General features: G+C 43.1%; 1 protein-coding gene across 3 annotated transcripts in view; it reads left to right on the top strand.

Annotated features, from left to right (window-relative positions):
• The first annotated feature begins 3,868 nt into the window (after positions 1–3,868).
• LOC111972318 (vascular endothelial growth factor receptor 2) overlaps positions 3,869–21,227 on the top strand; it is a 24,325-nt gene continuing 6,966 nt past the window's right edge. For 2 of the 3 annotated variants that reach the window (XM_023999313.2, XM_023999312.2), the window contains exons 1-18: positions 3,869–4,207; positions 5,470–5,566; positions 5,772–5,986; positions 6,212–6,333; positions 8,738–8,906; positions 9,102–9,238; positions 9,622–9,805; positions 10,023–10,143; positions 10,255–10,424; positions 10,643–10,799; positions 11,914–12,034; positions 12,127–12,235; positions 12,348–12,692; positions 12,856–13,002; positions 13,114–13,245; positions 16,135–16,241; positions 16,788–16,923; positions 17,037–17,141. In XM_023999313.2, the coding sequence (XP_023855081.1) occupies positions 4,138–4,207; positions 5,470–5,566; positions 5,772–5,986; positions 6,212–6,333; positions 8,738–8,906; positions 9,102–9,238; positions 9,622–9,805; positions 10,023–10,143; positions 10,255–10,424; positions 10,643–10,799; positions 11,914–12,034; positions 12,127–12,235; positions 12,348–12,692; positions 12,856–13,002; positions 13,114–13,245; positions 16,135–16,241; positions 16,788–16,923; positions 17,037–17,141 (2,644 nt within the window). In that variant the 5' untranslated portion in view covers positions 3,869–4,137. Of the gene's footprint in view, positions 4,208–5,325; positions 5,345–5,469; positions 5,567–5,771; positions 5,987–6,211; positions 6,334–8,737; positions 8,907–9,101; positions 9,239–9,621; positions 9,806–10,022; positions 10,144–10,254; positions 10,425–10,642; positions 10,800–11,913; positions 12,035–12,126; positions 12,236–12,347; positions 12,693–12,855; positions 13,003–13,113; positions 13,246–16,134; positions 16,242–16,787; positions 16,924–17,036; positions 17,142–21,227 lie in introns of those variants that run through there. The other variant, XM_023999314.2, reaches the window with a different exon arrangement.

The following is a 21,227-nucleotide window of genomic DNA, read 5'->3' as shown; positions in this document are numbered from 1 at the left end:
TCCTTCTCATTATTCTGTGGTATCTGCTTCCCATGTCTTCTCCCAAGTGTTTTTTATTGAATAATGTTACTCACCAATCAAATACACTTTGATTGTTGTAGGCTATTTCCCCTTCAGTAGATTGAGTAGATTCAAAATGTATCTACTCCTAATAGCTAAATTCAATAGATAAGCAAACATTTTAATGGGGAAAATACTGTATGTGTAGAAAGTGTGTTTGTGAGGTGAGCACAAAAATTATATTGCGTTGTGAGATTGTGAAATACTACAGGCATATATATATGACACGACATGGGCCAATATTGCTGGAGTGGAGGGATGGCGCCTGAGTAGCTGTGTGGAAATGTTGCAACCCAATCTCACACTCAATTCGTGTGCAAATATGTACAAAACAAAAAAAGTATTTCAGCAGATTTCGTGCTTTGTTGTGTGGCTTAATTCGTGTGAAAATACACATTTTGTGCGACTTAACTTGTAGGAAAAGGCACACATTATTTTGCGACAAACTGTGCAAAAACCGAGACAGACCTATCTGGTGCAGACAACCACAGAGACAGGAAACAAACACCCACAAAATCCCAACACAAAACAAGCCTCCTATATATGATTCTCAATCAGGGACAACGATTCACAGCTGTCTCTGATTGAGAACCATATTAGGCTGGACACAGAAACAGACAAACTAGACACACAACATAGAATTCCCACCCAGCTCACGTCCTGACCAACACTAAACAAGCAAAACACATAAGAACTCTGGTCAGGACGTTACAATAGTGAATTGCATTTGTGGACAGTGATTTACAGTTATGGAAAGTGATTTACATTTGTGGAAAGTGATTGACATTTGTGAATATATTTGGCATGACATTGATCCCATATATAAGCTTCAGTGACAAAAGAACACCATGGATGTAATAACACTTTAAACAGGTAGTTTGTAAATGTCTAGAATGTGTTTGTTTAGGGTCCACACTGGTAAGTTAAGTTAACAAGTTAAGTTAACACAGAGGAATTTGTTCTGAAACACTGGTCAGGGCATAGCACTTTCAAATCATATCACATTTTATTTGTCACATGCGCCTAATATAACAGGAATATAACCTTACCATGAAATGCATACTTACAAGTCTGTAACCAACATACGTAAGTTACATAACTAACATAAGTTAGTTGAAATCAAATCAAATAATTTAAATACAGTAAGACATTGTTAGTTTGGCAAAAAAAATATTTAGTTAATAAGCTAAATTAAAAAAAGAATATATATATAAAAAAGTAACACAAGAAAATTACATAGCAATAACGAGGCTATATACAGGGGCTACCGGTACCGCGCCATTGTGTGGGGGTACAGGTCAGTCGAGGTAATTTGTAAAGTGACTGCATAGATAATAAACAGCGAGTAGCAGCAGTGTAAAAACAAGGGGGGGAGGGGTCAATGTAAATAGTCTGGGTGGCCATTTGATGAATTGTTCAGCAGTCGTATAGCTTGGGGGTAGAAGCTGTTAAGGAGCCTTTTGGTCCTAGACTTGGCGCTCCGGTACCGCTTGCCGTGCGGTAGCAGAGAGAACAGTCTATGACTTGGGTAACTGGAGTCTTGACCATTTTTTGGGCCTTCCTCCGACACCGCCTAGTATATAGGTCCTGGATGGCAGGAAGCTTCAAGCAACTTTGATGTGAGGCTTGATCACACCTGTAGTGACTACTTCTATCTGTCACGCCCATTGTTGCTTATCCATTGTTCACTAGATATATCAATGTAATTACACCCAACACAATGTTGAAAAACAGAATGCTTCCCACCAGTAGAATACATAACCACACGTGAGCTGGACATGATCACAACGCTGCCACCAATGTAGCGGACGAAAGTGAAAGCTGCAACAGGGTCTAATCAGGGCTCAATTGTGGCAAAGTGAGCTCTAACAGCCATTGCTATGAAAGCCTAGTAGGCCTCTGGGCAGTGGCAGTAGGCGTACAATGCTGGCATATGCCTTGTTACAATTGCCTAAGTATATAACATGATTGACACAACCGTAATAATCATAATGAAACGGCCTTGGAAGTGCCATAAGTCAACATAATTAATTATTTTACATTCACCTGTTTAACTGCATTGATACGACTTAATTTATCAAAAGTCCAAACTCGTTATAGTGGCAAATACCATGAGGTTACACCAAGGGAATTTTAACCAAACAGATTTTTTTTGCCAGTCTTCTATTTCCCCACATTTATTGATTAATGAATTTCCCATCATGAAAATGTGTCCCCATTCCCCAATCAAATACCTTAATCAATACCACAAAACCCCCCAGACAAATACAGCTTTTTACTCCAATCTGGTAAATCTGACATAGCACCTCCCAAAAACAAGCATAGAAAACAGCATTGGCATTAATAAAAAATATTGAAAAAACTTAAGGCAACTATTATATTATAAGTATTTTGGTGACAACCTGGTTGAACCTCTACAGTACCTGTGGGTCCCCCACGGGACGGTTGAGCTAACGTAGGCTAATGCGATTAGCATGAGGTTGTAAGTAACAAGAAAATTTCCCAGAAAGTTTAAATTCTTGTTAATCTAACTGCACTGTTCAATTTACAGTAGCTATTACAGTGAAATAATACCACACTATTGTTTGAGGAGAGTGCACAGTTATGAACATAAAGTTCTTAATAAACAAATTAGCACATTTGGGCAGTCTTGATACAAACTTTTCAACAGAAATGCAATGGTTCATTGGATCAGTCTAAAACTTTGCACATACACTGATGTCATCTAGTGGCCAAAATCTAAATTGCACCTGTGCTGGAATAATACATGATGGCTTTTCTCTTGCATTTCAAAGATGATGGTACAAAAAAATACAAAAGAACGGTTGTTTTATTTCTTTGTATTATCTTTTACCAGATCTATTGTGTTATATTCTACTACATTCCTTTCACATTTCCATTCACATTTCCATTTCCAAAAGTTATTAATAAACCAATTAGGCACATTTGGGCAGTCTTGACACAACATTTTGAACAGAAATGCAATGGTTTATTGGATCAGTCTAAAACTTTGCACATACACTGCTGCCTTCTATTGACCAACATCTAAATTGTGCACGGGCTGGAATAATACATGATGGCCTTTCTGTTGCATTTCAAAGATGATGGTACAAAAGAAAATACAAAAAGACACGTTTTTTTCTTTGTATTATCTTTTACCAGATCTAATGTGTTATATTCTACTACAGTCCTTTCACATTTCAATAAACTTCAAAGTGTTTCCTTTAAAATGTTATCAAGAATATGCATATCCTTGCTTCAGGTCCTGAGCTACAAGCAAATAGATGTGGGTATGTCATATTAGGCAAAAATTGAGGGCAGATCCTTAAGAGGCAATATTGGGTTGTTAACACGTTTTTTTATATATATAAATAAATGTGGGACACAAAACAAGGTAGTGTAGAACACCATTGTGCGAAATGCAGTGCTCCAATAACTTTCAAAACAATGTTTTGAAGTTTGCCTCCCAAAAATGTGTTTTCCTGTTAATTAAGTCGCACAAAAATGCACAAAAAGCATGAAATCAGCTGAAATACTTTTTGTACATAATTGCACGAATTGAGTGGGAGATTGTGTTACACAACCCAAAGTTCCTTCCCTATAGATCTAGCCTTTGACCCTAATTATTTGGGTGGATTTATCCAAGTTTCTTTGAAACAGGTCAGTTAAACTGAGAGATAACGGACCGGGGGCTGAGGAGATGGGGACGCTTGCTCCTCCCTTGCGTTGTCTCACTCCTCTTTCTCCCTCCTCTTTCCGCTACTGCGCGTTTCCACTGCCCGTTCCTATCTGCGCTCCATCCTTCCTCAGAGCGACCCATCAACTCCGCCAAACTGTTGAGCACGACTCACTGTCAGACTGTAGCCTAGTTGCACTGCTGTGAAATAGGATTATCTATTTTATTCAGTTCATTGTGTTTTTGGATCAGCATTTTCTAACATTGTCCAGTGGAATAGACAAATATCGTCAGTGTGCATGAAGAGGTGATGAACGGATAGGATAGCCTTGGATTACTTTCTGGAGTGAACTTTGCGTATTGCGTGTTCATGCGGGGACAATCCATCTCTATTGTCGACGATGGCAAAGGCATTCTCCGTCATTACTTTATATTTCGTGGCCATTCTTCTGGGAGCCAGCAGGGTGATTGGTAAGATGAAACAGAAAGAATATTGATCAAAATGATTACGTTAAATATGTTCAGAAAACATTGGGATCTTAGGCTACCTTTATGTGTTTCAATTGTGGTTTATTTCGACTTTACTTAAACTAACAACTGTATTTAGATGTTTATAAGAACTTAAAATAATTTTAGGGATTTTTTGTTTGGTATAAAAGTCTGAACTCGAAATCATTGGTTCTATCTCACTAGGGCAGTAGACAATATAATAGAACATAGTTGAATGATTGACCATCAATTAGTAGAAATTGTGTAATAATTGGTAACATCAACAAGTGCAGTTGCCAAGTATAAAATGTGACGCATTACATAATTACAATGTGTTAACAGTGGCTTTGATTATTCTTATGTGCATAGGGCAGTTACAATTCCTTTTGGCCCCACATTCAGTTGTGGCCCTCATTACTCCTGGCCCTCGGCCCTCAATCCTTTTAACAATCCATTTTGACAATTCATTTGTGGCAGTACAGCAAATGACCATTGAGACAACACATGTTCCTCTCCTCAATACTCCGGTGCTACACTTCATTTTCATATTCTTTGGATCAGTACGCTAATCAAAGACATCAGTAATATTAAACTGTTCCATAAATGTTGGATAATTTGGGGCTAAATATTCCACATTTCTGCATGTATAGTATGTGTCCATTCCCTCTCTGGGAGGCCGTATCCTCTGGAACAGGAACCCCACCTTAGGCGACACAGAGCTGGGCTATTCAGCCTGACCCGGCCCATCTGCCCTGGCTTCCTGTTTTGACACAGCTCCGCTCCGCCATTTGCCACAGGAGTGGAAAAATAGCGACAGAGTCCAGAGTCCACGCCATGGATGCAAAATATTTCTCCCATCTGTGCGATCCACTGTTGGAATGATTAATGAAACTTCATTTTATCATTGATTTACAAATGTGTTATGATGTGTTCTAGCTATCAGTATTCTAGTTGCAGAGAATAAACTAGTGTGTTGGAGGAGTCTGGTGTGGATTCTGAGAGAGCATAACCATAGTTGGGATAGGAACCATTACCCATCTGATTTCATGTTCAGACATCACTCGCACTCTACACTCCGGGAGTCTCCCAGTCTACATGTTTCTATAAACATGATTTAAGGTTGGTTTGACATGAGAGTGAGCAGTCTCATATTGATCTCCACTGTGTGCTAATGCTGACCGAACTGTTGAGATAAGTCAATCATCAGGGTGATTGACTGACTGTTTACCTCTCCATTCCTACAGCATTAGAACTCCGGTTCATGCCTGACCCGCCAACACTGAGCATCCAGGAGAAAGTCCTCAGGATCAACACCTCAGACACACTGGCGATCACCTGCAGGTGAGACATACTGGAACCTGATGGGCCTCTCTTCTGCAGAAGCCTGGCAAATATGGCCGCAAACATAACTATAAATGGTCTTAAAACTGATATCAACTACCTCTGATACCTCACATAATGAATCTCCATATAAGTCATCCATCCATCCATCCATCCATCAAACTTTTCCCCAACATCATTCTCACTCTGTTCTTTTGATCTGCAGTGGCCGTCAGAACCTGGTATGGACCACATCCTATAATCGCAGCCGTGCTGGCAGTCGTCTCTCCATAGTAGACTGCAGTGGGTCAGGATTCTTCTGCATCAAATTACACATTTCCTCGGCCACCGTCAATGAGACTGGGAAGTATCAGTGCTCCTACAGAGACCTGGCGGTGGAGGATAGAAAAACCTCTGTGGCCGTTTATGTCTATGTCCAAGGTGTGCATCATCATTACCTCACTTTGGAATGACAAGTAGGCTTACCGAATCCCTCAAGCGTGACCCAATGGGTAATCTTTACTATCTGACCCAAGAGCTGCTTAGAGCTGCCTTAATAATGAGCCTACCTGATCTGATGTATGTACAGTATGGATTACATACAGTGTATGCTGTTGACTCTCATGATGTCTCATGACTCCTTTATGTATTTGTGTTTTATTTCAGACTATAAAGTACCATTTGTGCCCTCTGACAAGGACATTGACGTTGTGTTCATCCGTGAGGGAGTGCAGGTGGTCATCCCATGCCGAGGGTCCGTGGAAAATCTCAATGTCACGCTACGTACCGTAAGGACAGATCCACTGACTTTATTGCAGACAACACCATTCTGTATACTTCTGGTCCTTCAGCTCTCGCTGCTGGTGATTCTTTGATCCACCTCTACGCAGACGACACCATTCTGTATACCTCTGGCCCTTCTTTGGACACTGTGTTAACTAACCTCCAGATGAGGTTCAATGCCATACAACTCTCCTTCCGTGGCCTCCAATTGCTCTTAAATACAAGTAAAACTAAATGCATGCTCTTTAACCGATCGCTGCCTGCACCTGCCCGCCCGTCCAACATCACTACTCTGGACGGTTCTGACTTAGAATAGGTGGATGACTACAAATACCTAGGTGTCTGGTTAGACTGTAAACTCTCCTTCCAGACTCACATCAAACATCTCCAATCCAAAGTTAAATCTAGAATTGGCTTCCTATTTCGCAACAAAGCATCCTTTACTCATGCTGCCAAACATACCCTTGTAAAACTGACCATCCTACCGATCCTCGACGATGTCATTTACAAAATAGCCTCCAATACCCTACTCAATAAATTGGATGCAGTCTATCACAGTGCCATCCGTTTTGTCACCAAAGCCCCATATACTACCCACCACTGCGACCTGTACGCTCTCGTTGGCCGGCCCTCGCTTCATACTCGTCGCCAAACCCACTGGCTCCAGGTCATCTACAAGACCCTGCTAGGTAAAGTCCCCCCTTATCTCAGCTCGCTGGTCACCATAGCAGCACCCACCCGTAGCACACGCTCCAGCAGGTATATCTCTCTGGTCACCCCCAAAGCCAATTCTTCCTTTGGCCGCCTCTCCTTACAGTTCTCTGCTGCCAATGACTGGAACGAACTGCAAAAATCTCTGAAACTGGAAACACTTATCTCCCTCACTAGCTTCAAGCACCAGCTGTCAGAGCAGCTCACAGATTACTTCACCTGTACATAGCCCATCTATAATTTAGCCCAAACAACTACCTCTCCCCCTACTGTATTTATTTATTTATTTAGCTCCTTTGCACCCCATTATTATTTCTATCTCTACATTGCACATTCTTCCACTGCAAATCTACCATTCCAGTGTTTTACTTGCTATATTGTATTTACTTCGCCACCATGGCCTTTTTTTGCTTTTACCTCCCTTATCTCACCTCATTTGCTCACATTGTATATAGTCTTATTTTTCTACTGTATTATTGACTGTATGTTTGTTTTACTCCATGTGTAACTCTGTGTTGTTGTATGTGTCGAACTGCTTTGCTTTATCTTGGCCAGGTCGCAATTGTAAATGAGAACTTGTTCTCAACTTGCCTACATGGTTAAATAAAGGTGAAATAAAAAATAAATGAAATTGTTCATTTGGGCGGACATTTTAAGGCATACTAAAGTAGACCTCACCAGCCAAAAGTGGCCCCCGAAAATTGCTCGCTGTGTCACATACTGTATTCGCAGATATGTGCCCTACATCATTGCTCTCTCTCGCTCTGCTGTGTGTGCATCTTGCTAGCTGTCTCTCAAATGGCAGGGACTGAAGCTCATTGGTTAGAACTAAAAAATGCCAGGGGGCTTACCCAAGTGGGGGAAAATGTAGGGAAAATTGCACAGCACAGCTTCCAGAAAAACAGTCGCTTTAGGGATTCCGTGGCTAATTGAGGCAATACAGTAATTCTGCTAATAGATTATGCATGTATGAACTACACATTGACATATCCAGCCCAAAGAGGCAGGTTTAAAAACGATTTAGTAGTTGCCAATGTTCTGGAGAATGTCTTTAAAGACATTAAAACACAGAACAGTATGTACAGTATGGGATACATGCAATATATTCTGTTCAGAATGGAGTCAAAATTCCAGAAGTTATTCTATCGTGTCTTATTTTGTCTAAAGTTGACAACTACGACTGCTTCACCTCATACCTGCCTTTCATCTAGTTTAACTACATGAAGTGGCCTACATTTGTGCTTCTACTCTGTCAACAAAGCCAGTTGGTAAAGACCTTGCTCTCTCAGGTATGTTTTGTTAGACTGCAGGCTTTGTGGGCTGCAGATAATGTCAGTTGAGATTCTGAGTCTGTTGCATTGTTTTCATGTCAGTTCAAGGGAACAATAAACTGAGTTTCCATTTCCTGTCTGGGTTGTCCCCACCTTCAGTCAGTATTACAACTCTGGGACCTCGTATATGGTCTGTATGGTTCATAGGACATTTTACTGAAAATGAGTGTTGGAAAAACCACAATGCCCTCTGACCTAGCCAGTGCTGATCAAATGGTAAAACATCACTCATCATTTCCATGTGAGGGTTGATCGGTCAGCACCACTAGCAAAGAACCTGCTTTACTCAGTTTTGTCAAGTCGATGCAATGTTGTGATGTATCTGTAATTAGTTTCTCTTTTTTTATTCTGTGTCCTTTTTCGTCAGAGCTATCCCACGAAAGAACTTTATCCGAACGGGAAGGATATTTTTTGGGATAGCATGAAGGGTGTCTCAGTCCCCAGTCACCTGATCAGCTACGCTGGATTGGTCTTCTGTCAGACACGCATACACAATGAGACCTACAAGTCACCTCTCTACATTGTTACAGTAGTTGGTAAGTGGGTTAGGTTTTAGTTTAGTGTATGAATCCTATTTGATCCACTGTATGTATGACTTACCAAGGTGTCATTGAAACTGTCAATCTAAGTTTGTGTTCATTTAACTTAAATGCATGTGTGTGTGTTTGTGAGTCTCAGGAGAACAATAGCCTGCTCACCACACCGCTGTGTCTCCCCTCCCTTTTCCGCAGGATATAAGATCTATGACCTCACCCTGACCCCGGCACATGGGAGGCTGTCTGTGGGAGAGAAATTGGTGCTAAACTGCACTGCCTACACAGAGCTCAGCGTGGCCATCGACTTCACCTGGACACACCCTATCAGCCTGGTCAGTACCCTGCATGGCCCACTCTTATAGACAGACTGTGATTACTAAATGCACGTGAAATCACTGACTCAGGCTTTATTGACTGACATGTTACTCATCACATTCCACCAAACACGGAAATCATAGACACGATGATGATATTGACACTAAACTGACTCACCATAGACATATTCCATTCAAGAGAGAGATACCATATGATATATCCCTTCCTCTTCCTCCCAAGGTTTCCTCCTTACTTCCTGCTTTCAGGAATGTTTTTAAACACGACTTCAGTTCAATGCTGCCCTTATATAATTCATGGTGTTGTCTTCTCACTTATACCAGTCTTTATGTTGATTTACAGTGCTTTTATCCCCTCACTCTTCTTTCTGCCCCACTTGCAGGCCCCAGTGAATGGCTCTGGTCGGACCTACACCACGTCACACAAGAAGAAGCTGTGGAGCTCTCTGGAACTGTCCGACACACTCACAGTGGAGAACGTGACCGGCAACTACACAGGAAAGTATACCTGCACAGCCTCCAGTGGAAAAATGGTCAAAACTGCATCTGCATCTCTTGTGGTCTTTGGTAGGTACACTCAGTGGTTTAAGCCACATATATTGTCCAAGGTACATAGTGTGGAGGTTTTTACACTTTTTTGCAGATATCCTATTATTGTCTTATATTAATAATGACCCCTGGTCTGGATTTATTGCACAATAATCCGTTATGTTACTTTGTGACATTGAATTGTTGTGATGACAATGGTAGCTGACAATGTTTATGTTGTTTTTGTTGTCATTAGAAAAGCCTTTTATTGATTTTGATGACCACAAGTGGGTTAAGGTTCTGGGGGTGAACGCTAGTGCCCAGAACATTAAGATCCCAGTCAAGTTCGACGCCTACCCAGAACCTACAGTCAGATGGTATGTTGATCATGTACAGTAATGATATACTGTATATGCTTGCAGTAGTTTGTATTGTATTCTATGTAGACTAGGTATTTGTGTAAATATAACCTGTCCTTATTTCTACAGGTATAAGAATAGCCGGCCTATTTCTAAGGATGACTATAGATTTAAACCTGCCAGGGACTCTCTCATGATCCTTGGCCTAGCTGAAAAGGATGCTGGGAATTACACCGTGGTCTTGATCAATAAGATAACAAAAGAAGAGCAGAGACGCTCCGTCCAGCTCTTGGTCAATGGTATGTACCTCCTCCCCTCCTCTCTCCAGTCTTCTCCTCCTCTCCCCTCTTGCTCCTCCCTCCAATTTGTCTTATAATTCCCCCCTTTCTCTTTCTCCTTTATGCTGTACCTCTGTCTTAGACTTAAACTGTGATGTGACCATTGCCGCGTTCACACTGCACTTAGCCTAGGCCAAATGGAGTTTGCACCTGTCAAGTCATGGTTCATGTCTCCTCAGTCCCTCCCCATATCATTGAGAAGGAGGTTGCCGTGGACACTGATGTTCACATGTACGGCAGCAGCCCCACCCTCAGGTGCACTGCCCGTGGAATCCCCACCCCTACACGCATCCAATGGCAGTGGATGTCCAGAGAGGACTGCCCACTCCTCTTTCAGTAAGTCTCACGTTCACTATGCGTGTGTGTGTGCGTACGTGCGTGCGTGTCTGCATGATGCATGCGCATGTGTGTGTAACCTCACCCCGCTGCTCCTCAGACGGTCATTGTTAACAGGTTGTTGAATCTGTGGAGGAACATCAGCATTCTGGATGTTGATGAAAGCATTAACAGAGACAATGAGTGTGCCCTGTGACCTGCATCAGATTGTAGGATGTGATTCATACTTCTCACAATAAGTTGCGTGCATAATTTAAAAACACCAGGGAGCTTTAGACTGAGAAAACATGAAGACCAATCTTATCTTTGTATGGTTTTGTATGGATTTTTATATGATCCCAGTATTCTCTATGGATTATGACCTTGTATTCCAGAGAACTTTGATGATTGAGTCTCTTAGGAAAATTGTGATTGGGTAGAGCTGGTGCTTCATAATGGGTTGTGATTAGTGAATGGGCCCCTCAGGTATGCAGTAATGTGGGGATTGTTGATAGAGTGGTTGGAGTGTATGGTCCAGTCTACTGTACAGACCAACAGTAAGGTCTTATCTTCAGCCTGCACATCCTAGCACTTCCTCAGCCCTGGTCAGGGTTTCCTGTTGTTCCCAGTGCACTACTCTGTCTAAAGGCTTCTTCCTGTGCAACCCTGTCTCTACCTCCTTGTCTTCCCTCCATCCTTCACTACCACCATCACTCCATTCATCTCTGGCTCCCCATTTCACAGATCATTTTTGTGTTCTCTCTCTCTCTCTCTCTCTCTCTCTCTCTCTCTCTCGATCCGTCTATTTCTATGCGTCTCTGTTCTCTTGCTTTCCTGTTTGAGTTCTGGTCTCTACTGTAGTGGTGTGTCTTTGTTGACAATCCCACCCACTCCAGTCTGTAAACAAATGACGTAACCTCTCCTGAAATCACCATTTCCCAGCTGAGAACAGGGACCAATAGATCAGGGACATGTTGTATTTATAAAGGTCATAGTCTTCTATTTATATTTGTGTGTGCGTGTGCGTGTGTATGTTTATTTGTTTTTGTGTATCTACTGTGATGTGCTTATATGGATTTTTTGGTGTCTGACAATAGCAGTGTGTCAATGGAGTGATTTTGGTTTTGTCCTGCAGGTCAGGAGTGGTGAGCTCTAGGGTCAAGTTGAAGGACTGTACCAAATGGAGGGACATCAGCAATTCCACAGGGCCAAATCCTATCACCCAAAGTAGCAGTGACACAGATCACTTACACAAGGTAAAGACCATTCCTTCCTCTCTAAATGATCTCAGTCATTTATTATATCAATGAATTGGTAAAATAATAGTCAAGATAATTTTTGTCTGCAGACTGTGAGTTCTCTGAAGATCCAGAAAGCCAAGGTCCACACCCTCTACAAATGCCTGACTTCTAACAAAGCGGGACAAGATTCACGCATTATCGTCTTCCATGTGACACGTAAGCTTCTTTTTATGCTTCTTCTGTTCTTTCTGTTTGTGTTCATTGGTGCATCGTCCATGAGAACACCTCATGATTAAGTGTGTTGTGTGTGTGATTGTCTACTCTACAGGTGGTCTGGAGCTGAGTGTGTCTCCGTCCCGTGAGCCCATTGAGCAGGACCAGGTGGTTCTGAGGTGTAAGGCAGACAGGCTGATCTATGGAAATCTGACCTGGTTCCGTGTGGAGAATAAGTTTGACACAGAGCAGGTCCCTGCCGTGCAGTCCTGTCGAGGCCTGTCCCTGTCCAAGCAGCCCTTGTCCCAGGCTGTCCTCTCTGGGCTGCAGGGCACCAACGTTACCCTGGAGCTGCCCCTGACCAACGTGTCTCGGGGGGACCAGGGGTTGTACGCCTGCCGGGTGGAGAACATCAAGACTGGGGAGAGGACCTGTCTCCTCCGACACCTCACCCTCAGAGGTACAAATCTGTACCTGGACCATATTTATCAGTTATCTCCACAATCACTTGGGCCACTCTCACAGGTCTTTAACCAAGGTCCTCTCATGGGTACCGCAGGTTTCTAGATCTAGTCTAGTGGTTGGCAAAATATTTAGAGTCCTGTCTTCTTGTTTTTTTTTAGCACTTGAAGCCGCGAGGATCTTGAACAATTTGACAGACCAGAGAGTGAACGTCAGTGCGACGACCATGCTAATATGTGAGGTGACCGGTACACCCACCCCGACCGTGATGTGGACCAAACACAACCAAACAGTGGTGGAGGGCTCTGGTAATGGCATGACCCAATGGTTACTAATACCACTTCTGCTGCTACCATTTCTACTTTGTGTTACATACAGTACAATATTGGTATTAATGCCATGGACTTTTTTTGCCACAGGTGTGATTCTGAGCCGATTGAACCAGACCCTGACAATCCAGCGTGTGAAGAAGGAGGACGGTGGTCTGTATACCTGTACTGCCTGTAACAGCCGGGGCTGCGACACATCTCAGAGCAACCTTATCACTGAAGGTCAGTCTCTCCCACTACGGGAAACTGGACCACAGCATAGGAAACAGCCAGCACTAATCACGCTACAGACATAATGCAGTATGACAAAATGCCTGTATTTCCTGTTCTCTGGTGGTGTATCCATAAACAAAAGAAGGTACAGGCATAACCAAAGAGGGATTCATACCACAATGAATTTGTTCAGTTTTACTCATGATATCTTACCCATAAACTCCCATATAGACCATTCATTCATTTATAGATTTTTTTTTATAGCTGGCCTCAAGGTTCCCCTGATTCACCTCCCACTTAAGACATTCTGCTATATCAAAGATGAAGTGTATAAATAACTGTTCCCCCACGGAGCAGGAAGCGTGCCCTGTTAGAGCACATCCTCCTGGGAGTTTCAGAATACCAAACAATAAGAAGCCCAGCAAGGACAAAGGGAGAGGCCGGCCTAGAACACTGAGACACAGCAACAAACAAACAAACAGACGTACAGAGAGTGACCAGTTGCAGATGTAGGATCTTAATTTGATCACTTTTTTGTTGCTAAGAATTTCCTGGCACAGCAGAAAATGCAAACTTGCTGTGTTTAATTTCTACTTTAAAATGTCAGACTCGATTTGCCCTAACAAAAAATGTAACAACCCTTACAAAAAATGTCCATTAATTATAATCCACACAATAATTCACATTTAATGTTGCTCCAGAATTATTTTCCTTCTGTAGAAAACTGTCTCAAATTAAGATCCTGCATCTGTAGGGCCTACGTGACCCAGCCCCCATCACAGGCCTCTGGCCACCGGCCCGTCACCCAGTCAGAGCTCAGGGTCTCTCAGGCGCCAGTGAGCCTCACTAACGAGGCAGGACAGAGGACAGAGGCTGCCTCAGCTCACTAACGAGAAGTTCCTCTTATATGTGGGTGGAGGACAAGAGAGGGATATTGGGGAAAAGAGAGAAAAGGGATATAGATGGAAAGAGAGAGAAGGAGTAGGGTGGAAACATTAACGATGAGGGTAGATCAATAGGGTTCCACAGCTTGTAGTCACAGACTTATGGTGTGATGACAGTTTTTTTCCCAGGTTGACTTTGGCCAGAGTGATGCTGACCCCAGAACATTTGTTATGACTAGATAGAATATCAGGTCTGCTCACAGCCTGAATTCCAACAGTGCCCTTCCTCCAATACAAACACACACACACACACACACACACACACACACACACACACACACACACACACACACACACACACACACACACACACACACACACACAGGTTTCCTGAAACCGTGTTCTTCCTAGCTTGGTAATGATTTATAGCCAAAGCACATTGTAATTGGCAAATTCCAAACTGACATAGAAAATCTATTTCAAATTATTTTTTTGTTTATTTAACAGAAACTCAGATTTGATGTGTGCAAAAATATGTGAACCCCTTCAGTCAATAGCTTGTGTCATCTCCATCAGCAGCGATAACTTGGGAGTAAACGTCTCCTATAGCCAGTAATCAGTCTCTGACATCTGTTTTGAGGGATTTTTGCCCACTCCTCCTTACAGAACTCAGCCAATTGAGTTAAGTTTGAGGGGTGTCTGGCATGAACTGCCCGCTTCAGGTCCTGCCACAGCGTCTTGATTTGATTTAGGTCAGGACTTTGACTTGGCCAATACAAAACGCAAATCTTCTTTCTCCTGAGCCATTCTTTGGTAGATTTGCTTGAATGCTTTGGGTCATTGTCTTGTTGGAAGACCCATTTTAAGGCCAGCTTTAGCTCCTTGACTGACTCAGAATTCATGGTTCCCTTAATGATGTGGAGTCGTCCAGGTCCAGAGGAGGAAAAGCAGCCCCAGATCTTGACATTCCCACCACCAAGCTTGACTGTTCTGATAAGGATATTTTGGTGGTAGGCAGTGTTGGGTTTTCGCCAAACATAGCAGTGTTGATTGTGACCAAAAAGGTCAATTCTGGACTCATGGGTCCAGAGAATGGACTTCCAGAAACCTTCAGGTTTGTCCATGTGGTCTCTGGCAAAGTTAAGACGGGCAGTTTGGTTCTTTTCTGACAGCAGAGGCTTCTCCCTAGCAAACCTCCCATGAATGTCATTTCGATTCAGTGTTCTTCTTATTGTTGAAGCATGCACAGTCACCTGAGATGCAGCATGGAAGGTCTGCAAATCTCTAGATGTTATGTTAGGGTTGGCTTTCACCTGATTTCTAGTGGCTCTTGGGGATATTTTGGAAGGGCGTCTACTTCTAGGCTGAGTTGCTGTCATGTTAAATGCTCTCCATTTGTAAGTTATTTGCCTCACAGTGGACTGATGGAGCTCAAATCTTCTTGAGATGATTTTATAGCCTTCCCCAGGCTGACGTGCTCTCACTACCCTCGTCCTGATGTCCTCTGGGATCTCCTTTCCTCTTGGCATGGTGCGCTTTGCATTCACCTGGATGGGTAACACCAAACTGACCAGGTTTCTTATCTCTATTTATCAGAGTCCCGCCCAAACTCTTTCCTAACGATCTCTCCTTTGATTGGTTCATTTGGTACCCAATTATTTACCCACCTGATTCTACTTACCTACTTAATTTAACCAATGCAACTTGCTTTCACTTATTTTTGCACCTGCACTAATTCCTTTTTTATTTTGTTTTTCTACTATAGCATGATTTTCTCTACACCAACATACGGTATTGGTAAATATAAACCTGCTATGTCAGATCAAAACGACTGGTTCTGATCCAATTAAGATTTCATGGTAAAAACTAAAACAATCTGTAATTTCAACAAGGGTTCACATACTTTCAAGCAGCACTGTATAATGATTGAGTAATGAAGAGTAAATACCCTTGTACAGTTTACTGTAGTTCATACTACTCTCATACTCACTCTGGTTATTGTTTTTGGTTGTAGGAGCAGAGGAGAAGACTAATGTAGAGCTGATTGTTCCTATTGGCTCTGTGGTCATCGCCATGTTCTTCTGGCTACTCATCGTCTTCGTCATCCGCAGCAGGAAAAGAGTAAGACAGCTGCTCTACTCATCCCCTTTCCACACTCCTCTGCACAGGCCCACACACACACACACACACACACACACACCACACACCCACACACACACACACACACACACACAGCCATACAACACACAGCCACACAAACAGATGGATGGGTCTGACAGATGAGAAGTGACTGGTCCTAGCGGTCAGTGTCTACACTCCTTTGTGTTGGGGAACAACAGAGGCACATTCTGCTGCCAGTCCCTCCGTCACTGGCCGGGCCTGGCATGGCATCTAACTGATGAACCAGCAAAGAGGGGACTAACACATGACAAACTCTCATAGACAAACTTCCACATGACAAACTCTCACAGACAAACTTCCACATGACAAACTCTCACAGACAAACTTCCATAAATAAATATAAAAGGGGGCTTTCCATCCATCAGGGGAAATGTCTGAAGACACTGTATCTGTAGGTCATTATAGAAAATATGGAATATATATAAAAAATATATACATTTCTCTCTCTCTCTTTCGTTCTCTCTCATCCCCCCATTCCATCTCTAGCCAAATAATGGGGACATGAAGACAGGGTACCTGTCCATCATCCTTGACTCTGAGGACATGCCCATGGACGAGCACTGTGAGAGGCTCACATACGACGCCAACAAGTGGGAGTTCCCTCGTGACAGGCTGAAGCTAGGTGAGACTTTCAGATCCTTATGGGCACATTTTTGGGGAGAAAGAGACGCTATACACAGGCGAGATGAAAGTTTTAAATCCACTGTCTGAAATGATATTTGGTGTGTTTTGAAGGTGACCAATTGGGGCGTGGAGCTTTTGGACAGGTAGTAGAGGCAGCAGCCTTTGGCATAGAGAAAGCCACTACCTGTACAACAGTGGCAGTCAAGATGCTGAAAGGTGGGTACACCTCCTTCTCATCCCCTGGCATATGTATATACAGGGTATATACACTGTATATATATATATTCTCTCTCTTCTCTCTCTCTCTCTCTCTGTCTCTCAGGCTACAGGGAGCCAGGTTTTCCTGTGTCTACCCTTCTCAATGGCAAGGCTGTGCTCACTGAGCCTGTACTTTGTCAAGGTTTTTCTAAGGTTTTGATCAGTAACCATGGTCAAATATTTAGCCACGGTGTACTGTACATTTAGGGCCAGATAGCACTGCATTTTGCTTTGTGCTTGTGTTTCCCAATAAGCAATGTAGTTTTGTTTTGACTGTGTTGTAATTTGGTTTATTCTGATTGATTGGAAGTTCTGGTCCTGAGGCATCAGTGTGTTAGTAGAACAGGTTTGTGAACTCAGCCCCAGGACCAGCTGGATGAGGGGACTCTTTTCTTTGTTCAGCTCTTGGCATTGCAGGGCTTGGTAATGATATGAGAGGGGGTCACTGTATTTTAGATGTTTCCAAAACTTAATTGCTCTTTTTTGAGTTTTTATTATTAGTGGATATTAGCCTAATTCTGCCCTGCATGCATTGTTTGTAGTTTTCCTCTGGACATGTAGGAGAATCTTACAGAACTCTGCATGCAGGGTTTCAATGGGGTGTTTGTCCCATTTGATGAAATCTTGTTTTGCAAGTGGACCCCACACCTCGCTGCCATAAAGTGCAATTGGTTCAATGACATATTCAATTAGTTTAAGCCAAATTTGAATAGGTATTTCAATTTGAATTTGCTTTTTAATGGCATAGAATGCCCTGCGTGCTTTCTCTCTCAGTTCATTCACTGCCTCATTAAGGTGTCCAGTTGAGCTTATTTTTAAACCTAAGTAATTGTAGTGTGTACAGTACTCTATATATTTTGTACCAATTGAGAACTTTGGTCTAATTCCCTAAGATCTGGATCTTCTCTGGAAAATCATTATTTTAGTCTTTTTGTGGTTTACTGCCAGGTCCCAGGTCTGGCAGTACTGCTCTAGCAGGTCCAGGCTCTGCTGTAGGCCATGTGCTGTGGGTGACAGCAGGCATAGGCCATCTGCGAAGAGTAGGCATTTAACTTCTGAATTGTGGAGACTAACACCAGGGGCTGAGGATTTTTCTAGAATAGTGGCCAATTCGTTAATGTAAATATTGAAGAGTGCAGGGCTCAGATTGCAACCCTGGCGAAGGCCCCGCCCCTGGTTAAAGAATTCTGTTCTTTTCTTACCAATTTTAATGTTGCACGTATTGCCAGTATACATTGATTTAATTATGTCATATGTTTTACCCCCTACACCACTTTCAATAACTTTGTAGAACAGTCCTGTATGCCAAATAAAATCAAATGCTTTTTGGAAGTCGATAAAGCAAGCGTATATTTTGGTATTATTTTGGTGGGCATGTTTATCTATCAGGGTGTGTAGGGTGTAAATATGATCAGTTGTGCGATGTTTTGGTATAAATCCAATTGGGCTTTTACTCAAGACATTGTGCTTATTAAGGAAGTTTAAAACTCTTACATTGATAATACTACAGAAAACCTTCCCCAGGTTACTGTTCACACAAATGCCTCTGTAATTGTTCGGGTCAAATTTGTCTCCGTTCTTAAAGATTGGGGTTATGAGTCCTTGATTCCAGATGTCAGGGAAATAACCTACACTCAGGATCAAATTAAACATCTCATTTAGTATGCCATCAGGTCCGCATGCCTTTTTAAATTTGAGAGCCTGAAGTTTCTTATAGAGCTCCTGGTCAGTAATTGAGGAGTCCAGTGGATTTTGATTGTCCTTTATAGCTTTTTCTAATCCATTCAACTTCTCATGAATTTGGCGTTGTTCTGCATTTGTGTCAATTTGAACGGTGTTGTAGAGTGTTTTAAAATGGGTTGTCCATATGTCACCATTTTGTATCGCTAATTCCTCTTGTTTAGAGTTTTTTTGTTTTCTCCAATTTTGCCAGAAGGTGTGTGTGTTTATGGACTCCTCAATTAGTGTCAGCTGCTTGCTGTTGTACTGTGCTTTTTTGGTTCTGAGTGTACGTTTATAGAGTTTTAAAGTCTCACAGTAATGAAGGCGTAATTCACCATTATTTGGGTCTCTGTGCTTTTGGTTGGATTGTGTTCTAAGTTTTTTCCTTATAATTTTACAATCTGCATCAAACCAGTTGTCATCTGTGATCTTTTTTGTTTAGTTTTTTATCAATTTCAATTGTGCTTCTTTTGCCATTTGCCTGAATATATAGTTGATGTTTTGTACTGCTAGATTGATGCCTTCTTTACTGTGAGTGAATGTGGTATCCAGAAAGTTATCTAAGAGTGTTTGGATATTTTGGTTCCAGGTTGCTTTCTGGTATTCTTCTGTGCTGTTTTGGGCCAATCTGTATGAATTTCTAATGTTGTACAGCTTACTGGGCTGTGAATGTCTGGTTGTTTCCATGTCTGTTCTTTTGAGGAACAATGTAATTTGGCTGTGATCAGACAGAGGTGTTAGTGGCTTGACAGTGAATGAGCTGAGAGAGAAAGGGTCAATGTCTGTGATCATATAGTCTACTGTACTGTGGCCAAGAGGTGAGCAGTAGGTGAATCTCCCCAAAGAGTCCCCCCGTAACCTACCATTGACAAAGTACAGACCCAGGCTTCTACAGWGCTGCAAKAGATCCCTTCCGTTTTTGTTGACGGTGCTGTCACTGTTGTTTCTATGGGGGAGATTAAGACAGTTAGAAACAGTATGGCCTGTAATAAAGCTGTCTCCTCGTGTGCTCGTTAGATCAGGTAGTGTTCCTGTGCGCGCATTTGTGTCCCCACAGATGAGCACATTTCCCTGGGCCTGGAAATGGCACGTCTCTTCCTCAAGGGTGGGGAAGATCTCCTCTGAGTAATATGGGGATTCTGAGGGGGGGATATATATTGCGCAAAGGAACACATATTTTTCTGTCAGTACAAGTTCTTTTTTCAGTTTTAACCAAATGTGATATTTGCCAATTTTGAGGGGATCAATTAGATGTTGTAGTTTGGATTTGTACCAAATGATCAGTCCTCCAGAGTCTCTGCCTCTATTGACAGAGCTGTGTTTTTGTGACGCAGCTGGGGACATTTTGTAGTCCCACATGGTCAACGATGCTTCTTTCTACTGGGGGTTTAGGGTTAAGGTTAGAATTAGTGTAGGGTTAGAATTAAGTTAAATATTAAGGTTAGTTGTAGGGTTAGGGTTAGGAGCTAGGGTAGTTTAGGGTTAGGATAAAGTTTTAGGTTTTTTGGGTTAGGGTTAAGGTTAGGGTTAGGGTAAGAGATACGGGTTAGGGTTAGGGGTTAGGGAAAATAGGATTTTTGAATGGGACTTGGAATTGTATGTCCAGCAAGGTTTAAGCTGTACAAGACTGTGTGTGTGTTGTGTGTGTGTGTAGTGTGTGTGTGGTCGTGGTGGTGTGTGTGTGGCGTGGCGTGCGTGCAGTGCTGCCGTGCGTGCGTGCGTCGCGTGCGTGCGTGCGTGGTTGCGTGCGTGCCGTGGCGTGCGTGCGGTGCGTGGTGCGTGCTGCTGCCGTGCGTGCGTCTGCGTGCGTGCGTGCGTGCGTGCGTGCGTGCGTGCGTGCGTCGGTGCGGCGTGCGTGGTTGCGTGCGTGCGACCGTGTCGTGCGTCTGCGTGCGTGCGTGCGTGCGTGCCGTGCGTGCCGTGCGTGCGTGCGTGCGTGCGTGCGTGCGTGCGTGCGTGCGGCGCTGCTGCGTGCGTGCGTGCGTGCGTGCGTGCGTCGCGTGCGTGCGTGTTTGTGGCAAATGTATTGGGAGGAGACTGTTTTAATCTCAACCTTAATCCTACAGGGTTCCCCTGATCCTTCTGGACGACCCTTTCCCGCGTAGCGTGCGCTTGGTCTGCTGTTGGGCCCTGTGGAGTGGGGAGGCCAGTTCTGGGCCGTGGTGTTTCCCTCTCTGGTCTGGTAGGGGTGGTGGTCTGGTGGCAGGGTCAGTAGGCCTGGGCCCCGCCCGGTCTGGCTAAGCCAATGGAGTGGCTGATGCTCTGGTGGTGTGGGGCTGTGGGTTTCGCTGGGTCTTTGGTGTGGCGTTGGAACCCAGGCGC

Source organism: Salvelinus sp. IW2-2015, linkage group LG13, assembly GCF_002910315.2.
Source record: "Salvelinus sp. IW2-2015 linkage group LG13, ASM291031v2, whole genome shotgun sequence".
Lineage (NCBI taxonomy): Eukaryota > Metazoa > Chordata > Actinopteri > Salmoniformes > Salmonidae > Salvelinus > Salvelinus sp. IW2-2015.
Note: the sequence above shows the minus strand (reverse complement) of the source record. Positions and strands in the feature narration are given on the sequence as shown.